At 43.3% G+C, this 17,049-nt stretch overlaps 1 protein-coding gene across 1 annotated transcript in view; it reads right to left on the bottom strand.

Annotated features, from left to right (window-relative positions):
• Window positions 1–14,669, bottom strand: part of LY86 (lymphocyte antigen 86) — a 31,217-nt gene extending 16,548 nt beyond the window's left edge. Inside the window, exon 1 of the mRNA XM_076330493.1 lies at window positions 14,398–14,669. Within this exon, the coding sequence (XP_076186608.1) occupies window positions 14,398–14,518 (121 nt within the window). The 5' untranslated portion in view covers window positions 14,519–14,669. The remainder of the gene's footprint in view (window positions 1–14,397) is intronic.
• Window positions 14,670–17,049: the final 2,380 nt, after the last annotated feature.

Raw genomic sequence — 17,049 nt, 5'->3', positions numbered from 1 at the left:
ACAGCTGTAGCAGCTGGCAGGGAGCAAGCCTGGGTGACAAAAGCCTGACTGCTTAGAGGGGAGCATGAAATGAATGAAAGTGCTGGGAGGAGCTGGGGGCTCTAACTAAGCCAGGCTCTGTAAGCACACGGATTGTCAGTGTGGTCCAAAAGGAGCTCCCGAGTCCTAAGTTCTGGTAAAGTAAAATAACTGTTTAAAGGAGGGAGATAAAAGTCACTGGTGTTTCCCACAGCCCTGTGTCCCTGTGCTGGATTTTGTCCTCCACACCGCTAAAGCAGTCTCCGCAGTTGCATGATCTGCTTGGGATAAAAAGCTGGTGCCTAGACTTGTTTATCGGTTCAAGCGTGACAAGAGTCAGAGGGTTGTGTTTCCTCCCTTTCGATATTCCTGTCAGTTCTCGCTTTGTTATTGCAGCTTCAGAAGCTGTTGCAATCGGGTAGGAGAGCAGTTTCCTGCTTCAGCCAGAAAACGTGTCAAACTTCTCTTTTCTCCAGGACTGTTACGCCTGCTTCCCCTCTGGTCTCTACCACCTCTCAGGGCTTTGTTTCCGCTTTCCTCTGGACTTCTGCAAGAGCCCCTCTCGTTTCTGTTTTGTGTGTGGTGTAATGATAAGGTTCAGGAAGCAACTGCTCAGGTTCAGAGCAACTTGGGCATTGATGCCTGCAAAGAGTGCTGGTTGTCAAATTACTAAAATTGTCAGCTCTGTAATTTCCAGAGGGAGCTATGGTCAAAAATGGCACTGCAACGCATACGATGCTCTTCTCTTTTCAAAGAGACTAGGCTGTGCTTTAGTCAACAAATTAAATCATGGTATTAGGGCTAGAAGCTGAATTTTTAGTTCAAAATTTATCATCAATAACTGTTTGGATGGAAAGGGGATGTTTATGAAACCAAGCTTCTCTGGAAAGCAGGGGTTTCTTATAATGAACATGACCTCAGGGTTGTTTTAGTTTGGATGTCTCGTGCCTGTCTTTTTTTTTTTTTCTTTCTATGGGTTGAGCTCTTTTGCCAGATGACATATTTCATGGTGCATTGTAGCCATGGGTGTCTTCTATTGCACCGCTAGTGATGCAGCATAGGACTCTGGTGTATCCAGAGAAGTGTTGTCTGGTCCCCAGAGAGGAAGAGAGCGTGGAAGCACTCGCATGAGAAATTCCAGCAAAATTTGTGAATTAGAGCACTTGGATTTTGTGTTGTTACTCTGTTGCTGAGAAATGTAAACTTTTCCACCGGCAAAAGAAACACCAATTAATTTTCTGACCCATCTCCCTGTGGAAATTCAGGCTATGACTTTGCAATCCAACATCTTAGATATTGTGGTGTATGTGGGAGCCTCCTGCTGAAATCAATTGGAAGAATGGCTGTGTTGCTACAGCTATGGTGCCAGGGAGTCTGGATTCCAAAACACGTAGGCAGAAAGGTTGCTGCTAAAAGGAAATTAAAAGAAATAGTGATTTTTAACCATTTGATAAGTGAAGATGTCTGTAAATTCAGCTGTACACTATGAACTAAGGTAGTGTGCCATACCCCTCTTTAAATGTTGAGGAGTCCCTTGTGTGGCAAAGGCAACTCGAGGCAATTGCCATTTTTGTGTTTCGTCTCAGATGCACAACTGTGAGTCACTGTGTCTCTTACGGAGGTATAATACTTATTCTTCCTTGTTTGCCTCAATCTGAAGTGAGCTGGTTAGACTGAAAAAAATACATGTTATGTCTTTCACATGTGCAGAGCAATAACATTTACCGTTAAATCTCTAAAATACGTGGGGCTGCCCTTCAGCCTTCCACTTCCCTGCAACATTTCATAGTGCACAGTACTGTATGTTCCCAGACTTCCCTCCACCCACTCCCTTCAATCTGCTCCCTCTTCTGTAATTAAAGCTCAAAACTCTTCAACTGGTTGCAGAGTTTTGCTTTTCCAGTTCAGCTTTGATACATTACCAACACTTAAAACGTTGCTGGAAATTTTGCAAACATACTGAGGTTTATCAGTGAAAATCTGCTCATTGGGGGGGGGAAAAGGTCATTTTTTGTGTCTCTCTATCTATGTGAGAAGGGCTTGGGCTGCAACGTATTTGCAGCTAGCATGAAGGTGCCTGGGAGCAGGATTTTGACTGAAGTTTCTCTCGACAGTTCTAAATCTTTCAGGCAACTGCTCTGAGAAAGTGGCAAATCTTTGGCTTTTGTAAAAAAAAAATCAATGCACTGTAAGATCTCTTAGACTTGTTATTTGAACTTGATGCTGTGGCTAATGCTGAGCTCTCAACTGTATCTAGCACTGAATGTATAGCTCTCGCTGAAGACTGGCTTCTGTAGTACAATCCTGCTTTGAGAGGGGTAAATTTGGGACGTACCTGGAATCTTGCCACTGATCGCATCTTGCGTGGCATAGTGCCAGCTGACCTCATGCATCCCACCTCCCACTTCACCCTTACCCAAGTATCCTAGTGGAGATTTATTGCTATATTGGCTTGGTATGTGGTTTTCCTTGCATATGACCTGTAGTGGCACCATAGTGCAAGATTTCAGCCTGGCTTGCTATTGCGAGGTACTCACAGCCATGAATTTGGCTGGGTTTTTCTAGAAGACTGAGCAGATGTGCATAGTACAGCCTAAAAGCTCAGATGAGTTCCTCACCTTTTCTTCCTAGAGTTTCTTTTCCTGCTCTTGTTCTTGGCAGAAGGTTCATAGGTAAATTAGCTCAGATATATTTACAGTGATGTATCTATGTGACCCTCCTGGCTGCAGGCCTTGTACCTTTGATGGAGATTATTACCCCAGTAACAGGGACAACAGATGGGAACACACTTTCATGCCCCAGTTACTGCAGTAGTACTGCAGTACTACTTTGCTTGGTTTCATTGAAGTTATTCTTCATTAATCTGGGTGATTCTTACTGTAATATCATTAGTATGGCATATAGTATTATGTAGTACTTAACATCATATAATTCAGATCATTGGCTATTCTCACCCAAAATCAAATCCCCTTGAGGTACACATTGGACTTCCCCATCCTTCCACATCACCCACCAAGTGCACCCAGGTCCTTGAGCAAAAGCAATCCCACGGATGGGTTTGCCTCTGCCCGAGGCAGGAATAACCCAAACTGTTTTCCCCAACATATTTCTTATGTGCACTACAGGGACTTTATTCCCATCTACAGTATGTAGAAGTTCTGACTGGGCAGGGCCAGCTCGATTGGCAGATCCCCTAGTGTTGACTAACCAGGTGACCTTTGCTAAATGTGTGTCCCAATGTTTGGATGTCCCGCCACCCATTGCTCTCAGCGTAGTCTTTAACAGTCCATTGTATCGTTCAATTTTCCCGGAGGCTGGTGCATGACAGGGGATGTGATACACCCACTCAATGCCGTGCTCTTTGGCCCAGGTGTCTATGAGGTTGTTTCGGAAATGAGTCCCGTTGTCTGACTCAATTCTTTCTGGGGTGCCATGTCGCCACAGGACTTGCTTTTCAAGGCCCAGGATAATGTTCCGGGCAGTGGCATGGGGCACGGGATATGTTTCCAGCCATCCGGTGGTTGCCTCCACCATTGTAAGCATGTGGCGCTTGCCTTGGCAGGTTTGTGGGAGTGTGATATAATCGATCTGCCAGGCCTCCCCTGAATTTATATTTCAGCCATCGTCCTCCATACCAGAGAGGCTTTAACCGCTTGGCTTGCTTGATTGCAGCGCATGTTTCGCATTCATGGATAACCTGCACAATATTGTCCATGGTCAAGTCCACCCCTCGATCATGAGCCCATCTGTATGTTGCATCTCTTCCTTGGTGACCTGAGGTGTCATGGGCCCACCCAGCTATGAATAGTTCACCCATATGTTGCCAGTCCAGATCCACCTGAGCCGCTTCAGTCTGAGCAGCCTGATCCACCTGCTGGTTGTTTTGATGTTCTTCAGTGGCCCGACTCTTAGGTACGTGAGCATCTATTTGACAGACTTTTACAACCAGGTTTTTCACCTGGGCAGCAATATCCTGCCACAATGTGGCAGCCCAGATGGGTTTGCTTCTGTGCTGCCAGTTGCTCTGCTTCCATTGCTGCAACCACCCCCACAGGGCATTTGCACAAGCCACAGGGCTGCTGTGAGCTGGGGCTGCCCTTACACCCCCTGTGTCTGTTCAGCCTCCTGTGCGCTGGGAGGTGATCTCCAGTAGGAAGATGAAGCAGACAGCTGGGAATGATAATGTGTTAACTTGCTATGGCTATGTCCCTTGCAGCCTGAGCTGCTATATGACTAACTGGGCATTACTGAAACTGCATGGCCAGATGGGAAGCACCTGTTATAGGAATTTTGCTGAGCTGCTGTATAACAGCCTCTGTCTTTTATTATTCTCTCTCCCTCCCCCCATCTTGTTAAATATCCTCTACTGGCTTTACTCTCATCTGAATCTGCTCTAAAATCACATTGTTTCCATATGAGCATGAAAACCAGCGGTACAAGTGAATAGGAGCAGAAAGCAGGCAAGCTTTGCTTGTAAGAGTCCACATCTGTAAGTCTTGCAGTGGTGAGAAGACTCTCCAAATTTGGGTGTTTCAAAATAACATTTTTTAGGAGTAGATAGGTCACATAATTGAATGGAATGACAGCTGCACTTGGCTAGGGTCATACAAGGACAGACTGGTGCTAAAGGAGCTGGAAATTAGCACAAGGAAGAAACATATTTAGTAATTACCCAACAGTCCTCACCTTCAAAGCTCTTAATAAAATTAAATCATTAGTCCTTATAACATTCAAGGTGAGTAAAGGAGAGGGAAAGAATGGGGAACTGTTTGGGATCTCAGACTTTATGTATTCACTCAACATTTTCCCTTTCAGGTTAATTAATTTAAATAGACATTAATGCTCAAGGTTATATCTGACACCAGAATCTACTTATAAGATACTAAGGACGAAGCATCAGCTGAATTCGTAGCTCTCCAGTTGTGCATCTAGATTTCCCTGAGCACCTTCAGTTTAATGAGCTTCCCTTTGGTCCTGCCTTCCCTGCATGCCACTGCGTGTCCAGACATGGCTGGGAGAAGCAGAGTGACCCTCTGTTCAGAGGGGAGCAGAACAAATTGTGAGACTCATGTTGGCTGTGGCTAGTTTATCGTGAGGATGCTTCATCCCAAGATGCTCACCTCAGGCATGACCAGCTCTGAGTTGGTTTGGACAGGCACTATGGCCTCCTCCGCAGAAGTCATGGCATGTTTTATCTCCTGTACGTTTCTGGCTTGCTTAGGCAACGTGGAGGTGAAGTATAATAGGGAAGATTACAGTTCATGTATCCTCAGCATCCTGGGGGTACAGACTGTGGGAATTCCCCTTTGCAAATAGCGCTATCAACGTGTGGTCTCTGAGGTCTGCTTAAACCTGAAGCTCTTGGAGATGGCTGATGGAGTGAATAACTGCTTCCTTTATGATAAAACTTACATGGCTGTAGAGGTAAGCCTGAAGATTTGGTCTCAGTATAATCTATAAGCTAAAAAACCCCAGAACACTAGCAAGAGAAACTTAAAATATGGTGTAAAAAAAAAAAGTGTTTATGCAATATTTAAATCATTTCCACTCCTCTAAAGAATACTGAACACTGGTAATGCAAAGAGCAATTATATACAGTTTGGTTAGATTAAGGCACAGGCATTACTGGTCTGTGTTTACAGCCCTAGTTTTGGAGCAAGGCGATTCCAGTGTTTAAATAAAGGACGAAGATTTTGTCTCTTACTATTTCAAATAAAACTCATTGCTGAGTATAACTGATGTCCAAATTTGCAAATATTCAGAAACAGTAACTCAGAAGGCTGGTAGCTTCTCCAAATGTGTTGCTGGGGCACTGACTGCAATAGTAGCAGCATTTGGGGTGTGAGGAACAGAAGCGGGATGGAGGGCCCAGCCTGTGAGCCTGTGAAGTGTGGCAGATGGAGAAGAGAGGAAGAGGTTTCCCAGTACCAAGCTGAGGTCAATCAGCTGCCACCTGTGGCCATGGAGCTGCTGGTGGCCTGGGTGAGGAGCTGTGTGGTGTGATGAGCTGGAGGGAAGCCCCTGTAAAGACAGCAGGTGTGAGGGGCTCTCTGCAGCTGGAGGGCTGTGTTTGGGGTTGGGGGTGTCACCAGCATGCATAAAGCAGCCTTGCCAAAGACTTGACCTGAGTCTCCCTGCCTTTTCCTGCCCAAACCACCTTTCTTAACAGCAGGCTTGTTAGAGCTGTTTGCCAGGGCTCAAGGGGAGGCCCAGTGTCTGAAGGTTCATGGAGACTTTCCTCCCTTTTGCAGCAGTGGTATTTGGAAAGGGGGGTTTCTGTGCTTTGTGTGGTATGACAAAGCTTTGTCTAAGCCTGTTTGAGAAGACAAAATTGAAGGATGCCGACTTTGAGAGACAGCACATACAGATCTGTATTTGTATTTGATAATCCTGATTTGTCCTAGTTAGCTTGAGAGCTTCAGCTACAGCAGTGTAACAAGAAAATGCTGCATTAATTTGGGCTCAGCAGGGAATGTATTAGAGGGAGAAAGTCTTTGTTCTTCTGTTCTGTTGGTAAGAAAACACCATGCGCTGCATGAGTAAGATGCATACAGTAACTGCCTGTATTCCTAATCGGATCTGTCTCTTCTCTCTTCATGTGGTTTTTTTATTGTTCTTTATACTGCTCTACTTGAGACGGAGATCTTCGGACATCAGTGCTTGCCAGTATGACTGGGGATTCACAACAGACTTGCAGACTTGTGTCAGAAATAGAACCAAACATTTCTAGAAACTGCCCTGCTGTTAGACACATGCCATGCTCTGGGATAGCAGGCTTTACCGCTGATTATACAGAACGGTAATCAGCAGCATATAAATGGACTAAATGTTCCCATTTTCCCAGGATGGGTTGAAATCCACTGCAGAGGCATGGCAGTAAGCTATAATTGGAATGGCATGCTCCCTCTGCTGAGGAAACTAGCTGGGTTCCTGCCTGCCCGATCACTGCTGGATCATTTGACAGGAGCTATCCATCTTCAGGTGAAGAGGAAACTGCTGCATTGAATTAATTTGTGGTAGCTTTAAAGATCCTAGCTTTTGGCAACTGGAAGCTCTCCTGAGTCTAAAAGCAGCATCTGGGACAGATCAGAGGTTTTGGATTCGGTATGTGGTGGTTCTGTAAAGGGTATTTAGGCATCTTGTCCCTGATGGCCACTGTTTCTCCCTAGATTTAGGTTGCCATAAGCCTCCTTGAAGTTGGTGCAGTGACACCAACACACAATAATGCTGAAATCCTTTTTGTATTTTTCTGAGGTGTGTTAATTTTTCTTAGATTATTCTGGATATTTTTGTTGATGGATGTTAAATTTCTGCGAGAACCTGATCTCCTGCCTCTATTTTCTTTGGTAAACTGTAAGCATTGTAGGGTCCAAAGCTATTTTGAGGCCTTGATGACAGCTCTAGATGAGATGGTGTGGCAATGTCAAGAAAGCCTAGCAATGCTTCATATGCTTACACAGAAAGCTTTGCACTGGAGCACTTATGAGCAACTGTGGTTTGTTCTTGCACCTGACATGATGCAATGAATGTGCCTTTTGATAATGTCTGCTTTATGTAATTGTTCTGGTTTCGGCTGGGATAGAGTTAATTTTCTTCCTAGTAGCTGGTACAGTGCTGTGTTTTGGATTTAGGAGGAGAACAATGTTGATAACACACCGATGTTTTAGTTGTTGCTGAGCAGTGCTTACACTGGTCAAGGACTTTTCAGCTTCCCATGCCCTGCCAGCGAGAAGCTGGGAGGGGGCACAGCCAGGACAGCTGACCCAAACTGGCCAAAGGGACGTTCCATACCATGTGACGTCATGCTCAGTATATAAACTGGGGGGAGTTGGCCAGGGGGCAGTGACTGCTGCTCGGGAACTGGCTGGGCATCGGTTGGCGGGTGGTGAGCAATCGCATTGTGCATCGCTTGCTTTGTATATCCTTTAATTTTTTTATTATTATTATTTTCCTTTATTTCAATTATTAAACTGTTCTTATCTCAACCCATGAATTTTAGTCCCGCTGCCCTTCTTTCCCTCACCCCACTGCGGGGGGGGAGTGAGTGAATGGCTGTGTGGTATTTAGCTGCCTGCCGGGTTAAACCACAACAGTAATACAGGAAGCTAATCTCAAATTTTCATCAAACTGTTAACATAGCTGTGACTCACCTGTTTAGTATATTAGACTGCTCCCTCTATAGAGACTCAAATTTAGTGTGCAGTAGCAAATGACAGTTCTGCCTTGCCCACAGTACTTCCCGACTGTAATACAATGTACAGTTTTCTAGGTATGTCTCTCCTATTTGTTTCCAAAGGGGAGAATACCTTTTCCTATGGCTTGCCTTGTGGGCTGTTACCCTCCTGCTTGCGATTCCTTAGTGACTCAGTGGCTACAACAACCGAAGACATGGCAAAAGTCAATAGGTGGAAAATGTGTCTACTAGTTTAGATTTAGCAGCTGGAGATAAGCAGGAGGGGCTGTCACATGTAAGCAACCCTCTTTTGCAGTCCATGATGCAGGACCTTCATTGATTGGGTGAAGAAATGGACGCTGTGAGCAAACCTCTGAGAACTGAATTAGATGGGAAAACTTAGAGCATGATGGGAAAAGTTCAGCTGAGGTTAAGTCTCTCCACTACTAGTCTCAGTGAAAGCATTAATATTGACTTTGCTAAATGGTTCAAAGTCTAGATGCTGAACCTAATGTTTTTGCCACAGTACCTTTGAGGTATGAAACTGTCTCCTGCTCCTCCTTACCATTTACATTTTAAAACTTACTAAATACTCTCCCCTCTCTGAAAGAAGAGGTAAAAATCAGAACCACCTTAAGAGGTCACATAGGAAAAGGAAGTTTTAATCCTCTCTGAAGTGGAGAATGAAACAGATAAGGTAGTTTTAATTCATGGAGAGACCAAAACTTTAAAAGATTTGTATGTGCACTCATATCTATTCTACCTTGATTCTGATGATAGCTTCCGTTTGTTAGGATCTGGTGCCAGAAATATGCATGTCAACATCTGGCCTTCCTCCTGGAATAAGTAAGCTATACCCAGATGAGTATAGCAGCATGGCTATGACACTAAGATAGCTTGGACAGAGGAAACAAACAAACAAAATGTTTTCGAGTGAAATTCTCAAGTTCTTTGATTGTTTGCCCATTAGTGATCTATGCAACAAAAGATCAGAGGGGAGTTGGTGTCGTGTGGCTTTAAATAATTTAGAAGCAGAAGCAATTGCTGGAGACTGCTTGAGGGAAATAAGTAAGTCCAAGAGAAGCATCTGGCTCAACCTGTCTGCCAAAAAAACAAAGAATAATGGAAAAAGAACCTTCTTTTACCAAGTGTCTAGAAGAACATTTGCCCTGAAGATGCATGAGGTGAGAATTTTTTGCAGACTTTTCTTTGCCACCTGAAGCTATCAGATTACTTATATCCTTTAACTAAAGGATGTAAGTATGTGGCCAGGGAGGAAAAAGGGCTAGTAACATTGGTTGACATAGAAAACAAAGTGATGTGCTGTAAAATTAGTGCTACAATGATGACAATTTACCACGTTTGTTTACAAGTTGGTATTGTTGATTGAGCAGGGATGGCTGTTACAGGTCTATTTTTAAAAAAGGAAAAAGAGGATTTTAAGAGAAATAGTATATTTGATCTCTCAGTATGTAGGAGAAAGGATATGATGGGCTGAGTGTGTGAGGAGGACCCTAGTAAGACTGAAACTATTCAGCATGGATAGACAAATAATCAGAAAATTGTAATCTAACCAGTCTATCAGTCTCCACTTTTTCTCTTTTTTTTAAGCATTGAGAAGTTCCCTCAAAGCAGAGTTTAACAGGAGGGTGTCTATACTGCGCTATCTGAACAGAGCAGGTTCTACACCAGAATAACCCTGTTGACTTCAAGGGGCCATTTTAAGAGATCCAAATCTGAGCCATACAAATGAGAGTTTCTGTATCTGTAAATGGAATCCAGTGCAAGCTTGTCCTGAAGTGGGCACTGCTGCTCTCTCCTACTGTAGCAATGTAGGACAGGAAAGAGCTTTATAGAAATGACTCTTCTTGAGCCGTGACAGGGCTATATAAGCAGTCGTGGATCTCAGTGGACATAAGTTCAGTCTTACTTTGCTCTGTTTAGGAAGAGGCATTGGCATGTAAAAATAATTCTCTGGATGACCATGGGGCCCTGCGTCTTTGTCTAGCAGAAGACATTAATTAAAGCAAATGGTTACCCATATACCTAAATGTTTTATTGTTTGAATCTGTAGATATGCAGATATAAAACTTGTAAAGAAGGGTGCAACCAGTTTCATGTTTAGGTTCTGGAGCTTGAAATGAATACTGATTGATTGTTCCTTCTCCTGAAACTTCAGCTAATGGCTATTAACCTTGCTTCAGATGAAAAAAGAAGAAAAAGCAAACAAAGTCAAACACGAATTGGGAAATGTGTTTGTCTGTGATAGTAAAAAAAATCCCATGTGGTCTGGACAGTGTTTTATAAAGCCTAGGGAATATCTCTCAAGATGTCATCTTCAAATACTACTACTTTGACTCCCTGAAGATCTCCCTGAAATTCCCTATTATTTACTCCTGTGCACAGAAAACAAAATCCTTAATGGTTGATGATCTCCAGACCCTTTCTAAGAACCTTCTGCCTTACCAATAACCTTTTCTGCACTGTCAAGAAATCTACAGTTTCAGGCAGCAGGCAGCTCTGACATCTCCCAGGTCCTAATCTAAATGTAGAGCTTTATTAATCACCGAGCATACAGGTCTGGGTTTGCTGGTCAAAACAAAACTAGGCATTCTGAAATACTGATTTGTTGATGTAGGTCCAACAAACATTTCAAGAAAGAGCTGTAAAAATAGTTGGGAAATGTTTTTCATGCATCTGCAGCAGCAATCACCTGCTTTACCCTATGAAGAGGGCCCCATTTGAGCACTACGTTGCAAGAATGTTTTCATGGCTAATTAAGACAATTAGGCTTACGTGAATGGTCTGGAAGCAGGTGCTGGTAGACGTGTTGAAGAGTTATATTTTGTAGTCTCTTACTGCATTGCACTTTGCACTTTGAGGTGGGTGACTGACACTCAAATAGCACTGGAATCTGCTCGGGGCACTTCGCTACCATTGCCTTCCTGCCTTTCCCTTCCCAGACAATTGCCTTTTAAAATGTAGCTGGAAAGATCAAAAGCATTATTACTGTAAAAATCACTGTGAAATTAAAAGGGATAAGAATCAGCCATTTGTGCAGCAAGTTCTTTTCATGTCTCTGCATAGACTTGCCAATTATGGTTCTCTTTTCTCAGTCAGAGATGTTAACCTGTGCTGCTTTTATCTTAGGATCCCTGCCCAGGTTTCTGAAGTGATTTGTGGTCATTTGAGATCTTCCTTCGTTTTTGTCACTTCTTCCTGGGAGGAAGAGTGGCACTGATGGGAAATGTCTTGCTATTTATAGACTGTCTCAGTGTTATGTCGCCTGTGGTTATATAGAGGAGGCAGCATACTGTCTATTTACTTTACTTTTAGACCACCTGTCTCTCAGCCTGAGTTTCTCGCTATGGACTTGCTGCTGAGAATTTTTGTCCGATTTCTTTTAAATGACTCTTTTACAAGTGCATGATATTGATCAATGGGGTCTTGTCCATTCCTTTCTTTCGATGCATCCCTGGGGGTCCTGGTTACTGAACATTTAGTCTGATGTGGCTGGGTGGGAATGGGAATCCTTTTAAAGGATCCAGAGCACGGAGTGAGGTTGCGGCTTGATGCATGCCTGTATCTTACGCATTACAGGGGCAGGATGCAGCTAGAGCAAGTGCTTGCGACAGGGAATTGGGACTTGCTCCTGGGTACAGGAGATTGCTACGCTTTCTCTGTCTGTCTTCAGTTATCTGCCTAAGCTTCTCTGCTACATTTATCACAGTTGTATTAGCTCATATTTTTGGCTTTAGTCAGATTTTTACTGCATTATAGGAGAGGATCTGATAAACTGCAAGGTGAAAATGAACAGTTAGCTCCTTTTTAAATGCTCAGACTGAACTCTATTAATCTGTTGATAGAGGGCATTCAGCTCCAGAAATAAAGTTGTGAACACTTGGCTAAAATTCTCTCAACTTCCTTAAATTTTACTTGATTCAACCCTGATTCACTGATAACATCCTAGAATTTATAGAACAACAATAGAGGTGAAATCCTGATCCTCTTGAAGCCAACAGGGAATCCTTTACCCAAGATTTCATACTAGATACCTCACTGTGGCCATTGTATCCCAAAAATGTGTCGTCCTCTGGGATCTTCAGTGGAGCAGGAAATACCATGGGGATTTCTCAGCCTGGAGGGACATGTGGGGCAGTCTTCCCCTGAAATAGCTGAAGAGTATGGGCAGTTGCCTAGCATTGGTTCTGTGCTTGCTGACATTACAAAGTTGTCATGAAAAGGTTTGCTGGGAAAGGGTCTTGTCAAACCTAGACACTATCATGTCTGTTCCCTCCTGGGTGAGGACAATTGGCAGGACACAGCTAAAGAACGGAGCTATGTTCTGCCTATCTAGTTGTGGTTTACAGTGAAATGAAGTGGGGACAAAGCTCCCCCTCTCCTGAAAGGGTGATCAGTACCTTTGGCACTGTTGTGAGCTTGCCAGCGAGCTCAGTAAGAGCAGTGCCTTCTCTGAAAGGAATGTAGACTAGTGTATTTGGCTTTATCCTCCCCACCTGTAGGTTTTTGGGCTCAGCCCAAAACACCTTATATTTTTCTGCTTTATGCAAGCTACCAGACTATGAGCTGGGTCAGCAGAGATGCAGATGGTGCATCCTGGTCTGATGCTACAAGTGTGTTAGCCTCTGGAAAAAGGCAGGGCAGAACATTGTGATAGTAGCTGTGAGTGTTGCCACAACTGAATCTGCCAGAGCTGTAAGGGAGTGAGGAATCAGGCTTCAAACAAGGAATCTGATTTAACTCTTGCATTGTTTCCACATCTGTGTAATCTTATCTCCCATAGCTGTGCCTGGGAGAACAGAAAACCACTCTGTGTTGGGACCTGACCTGTATGATCTCTGGCTTGTGCTTCTCAAGCTGTGAATTCCTCCTAAATGAATGTACCTCTTACCTTTCTGTGTGTGGCAAACCAAAATAAGTGACACGTAAGCTCTAAACAAATGCATTTTGTTAGCTAGGCCAGTGGTGTGTGCAGAGTAAAAAGCAGTGTCTGACTGACATGTGCCCAGCAGACAAATTTCATCATCATTTGAATTGACTCAAACTGTAGCCTGTGCCTCTGTGTCAAGGCATCTCATGCTAACCGAAACCTGTTGAAGGAACAGAATTAACTTATACAATGAATTCTTACTAAAATAAAGGTAATACCAAAGCTTGTATTCAATATCTAATTAAATATTTTTCTAATGCAGTATACCTGTTTATAATACGTGAAGCCTGACTTTAGTCTCCTGGGAGCAGGCCAGTAAAGAATAGCATTACAAATATTTATTTACTTCTCTTGTCCCTCACTGGCTTTGTTTTAATGGGTGTGCAAAACTGCATGAAAGCTACAGGGGAGAAAAAGCCCCCCGGGAAACCCTTTGTATCAGGATGAATTGGAAAAACAAACTCTAGGGTGCTCATTTGCCATGAATCGCTTTTCACATCACGTGCGGAAAATGAATGAGGCGTCTGTGAATCTAATTCCCTTTGTCCCAGTTGTAAAGCAGATCAGCACAATAGGAGAGGCACAAGGCCAGCAAAGCAAGAGGTGGAAAGCAGGCACCATTCAGTGAATTCATTTTCAGTCATTCCAGTGCCGCTTGCTCCTTTTCTTCTCTATAGGTTTAAAGAACAAACAAAACCCTGTGGTCCCTGGGAAATGCCTCTGTTAGGTGCTGCTGCTGAAGTCTCGCTAAGCACAGTGGCAATGGTGGAGAACGTGAATCCTTCCCACTGTCACGCTGGGTCCCTTGTCATTCCGAGTGGGAGGACAGAAAGCACATCCCCACAGCCTTGCCACACGTTAGGAAAACAGATCAGTGCATTGAAGAGTCTGTGTCAACCCAGGGGTAAAAAAGATAAAGGTCTAGGGTCTTCCTTTTTTTTTTTTTAAACTTACCTTCAAGATAAAAATCCTAGTAATCTCCAGTTGCTGAACTGGATTTTTGACAGCTGTTTATTATTCTGAATTAGGTTACATTATTTCCTCTTTATTATCTTCTATCTAAATACAGTTAGGGGTGTGTGTGTGTCAACAAAACCAGCTGTATTTGAAAGACAAAATATTCTAGCTGCAAACCCCAGTGCTGGCTTGGGAGTGTAACCCTTCCATTCATTGCCTGGCTTATAAGCTTCTCTCACTGCATAAGAACACCTTTGTTGCCCAGCTAAAAGGAAAATGGAAATTTTAAAAATCTCACCACAGCTTTTGTAATGTATTTCCAAGTTGTCCTCTTTGCAGACTGTGTGCGTAGGCCATTCTGTGCTGACATTGATGTGAAGCAGGACTAAGATGAGAACAAGAACATTTGATGTCTTCATGGTGGTGGTGGTAGTTTGCAGGATTACTTCTGTCTCTTGCTAACTCTCTGTGGAGGGAGGTGTTCCTTCCTTTCTCCAAGGGAGACAGGAGTTACTACATTCGTGCCTGCAGAAGATTTAAGTGAGCCAATGCAGCCTTAGCTTACCACAATGTGGTATAAACAAGAGGCTAATCAGAATTAGAGGGTGCTATTTCCGTGTGCTTAGACTTCTGCTTTCTGTTTCATGTTAGTTTAAACTAATGACAAATGAGCTAATCACACCTACTCCCTGCGTGGCATAGCCCTGCCTCGGTGCCTCCTGGAACAATGCAGAAAACTGTTTAGTTTTTCTCTTGCTGCCAGTTTCTTCTCTTGAAGTCAAAGCATTTGGGTCAAGACTTCATACAGGCTTATTTAGCCCTTCTGGCTGCAAAACATTGCAATCCAAATTGCCCCATCTTAATTACACAAAGTCAAACCAAATTTTGCAAGGTGGACAGTTCGGTTTCTATGTTGTTCGTAGTAACAAATCTGTCTTCTAGAGGGCAGGAGGTGTGTCTGAAGCTGACACCAAATAAGCAAGCCTTGAAACTTTTAGGAATGAATCCTTTCTGCTTGACTATGCTAAATACTGTATTTATGTTCATTTTGGTCAATGGTTCTTAGGAATGTACTATTTAATAGTATACCCAATCAGGCAAACCTAGACTTACTTTTTTTTTTCTTCCCTCTTCCTGGTTATTTAACTGCCCGCTAGTGTCACTGTGCACTTGTTATTCACACTAGGTTTTTCTAAAGCTGTACTTTATGTAAAAATTAGTGGCTGTTGCAGATGGCAGGGAATGATCAGTAAGGAAAGGAGGGAGGGTTGCTGCATCTCCAGTAAACTTCTCCAATTCAGTTTAAGATCCAGGATTGGAATAGAATTTCAAACTGCAGTTGCCAAAAAGGTCTTTCCTGGACAGAACACCAACTGGAAAAAAGCTACAAGCTAAATTCAACCTTAAAGAAAATGTCTGCAATAGTCTTCTCTGAGCTGGAGACTAGAAGAAATTGGCTCTGTAGCATGACAGAGTTGGATAAAAGATCACTTTGGCCATCTCAGCCTTTCTTGCTCTAAAGGCTGCGAGTAACTTTTGCTCTGCCACTGAGCAAAGTTGAAGACAGGAAAGCCTATGTAGTTTAGCAAACAGGAGAGCACCTAACAAGATAATTATGAAATAATGATAAACAGTAGAGCTGTTCCTCAGGCAAAATCCTGACCTGAACAAAGGTAATAAAAGTAATCCCATAGATTAAAGAGGGGGCCAAGATTTCAACCATGATGTATTAAATTTAAAAGCCAATTCAGTGCAATCCAAGAGACCTTGCTTTAAATAATGAGGCTCAGGCCTGCTTCATGGTTTTGGATACTATCATAATGGTAAATTATATGTCCAGGGCCAGGGTGAGAATCCAGGCAACTGTCCTTAGGCATGGAACATGTTACAAGTCACGTAAAGAGATTTGGGTTACAGATCTGTCTGGTTTGACTGGACTTTGGTTGTACCCAGCTGATAGTTGACGAAAGCAAGCGCAATTGCAAAGGGAATAGTAAGGAGAGACAATGTCTAGGATTGTTGCAATACATTTAAACTAGAATCACGTAAAGTAAAAGTCCCTTCCCGCTAAGGTCTACAAAGACAGTGGAAATAGGATATAGCAATTTATTACAAAATGCAAAGTACTTCAGATCAGGACTGTGAGAACATAACTTCCAGATTTTTTTTTTAGGAACAACATCATCATGGTCCTTCATTTAAAATGTCAGCTTAATGCTCAATAACAATGAACAAAGCAAATCAAATGATAGGGCAAATGCTTCAAAGGGAGACCCACTGGGGATCACTAAATAAACCAAATAAGGCTCAGGACCTCTCCTGAGATGAAAATAATTGGAAGCTGGGAAAATATGTGGGAGAAATACCATACATTCTTGCCCTGCTCTTATTCTTCTCTGCATGCCTGCTTGTCCACACTGCTGGGAACAGGTTACCGGGTTAAATGGAGCTGTGGTCTGGACTAGAACGATTTACCTGGACACTGGGCTTGTTCTTTACCTCCCCTTTCTTCTGCCCATGCCATCCTCTTGGAACAGCGTTGCCGGTGCTCGTGGCTTTTGAAGTGCTGACTCAAAGCAGTCTTTCATCTTTGCAGAAGCCCTGTGGTAGCTGCTCTGCAGATATCCAGGAATCTGGGCCTTGCCTTGCACAGATTTTGGTCTAAGCACAAGCAGCCAGCCTGGGAAAGTGGAACAACACTGGACTTTCAGGATACAAGTCTCCCTGCTTTCAGTGAAAGCAGGATGGCTGGGATAGATCTCCTAGTGGAAACCAAATACGACTTTGTAGACGAGCTCAGGAGCTCTGCTATACACAGGCAAATGCCTGCACTGTTTCCCCGTCTGGTGCATAGTCTCTCTCTTGCTCTTTTGAGACAGCTACTTCATCCTTTTTTTTGGCAGTGCTCCTGACACTGACTCAAAATGACAAGTCACAAGATTTTTTTTTT

This window comes from Aptenodytes patagonicus, chromosome 2, assembly GCF_965638725.1.
Source record: "Aptenodytes patagonicus chromosome 2, bAptPat1.pri.cur, whole genome shotgun sequence".
NCBI lineage: Eukaryota > Metazoa > Chordata > Aves > Sphenisciformes > Spheniscidae > Aptenodytes > Aptenodytes patagonicus.
This window is presented reverse-complemented; position numbering and strand designations above follow the sequence as displayed.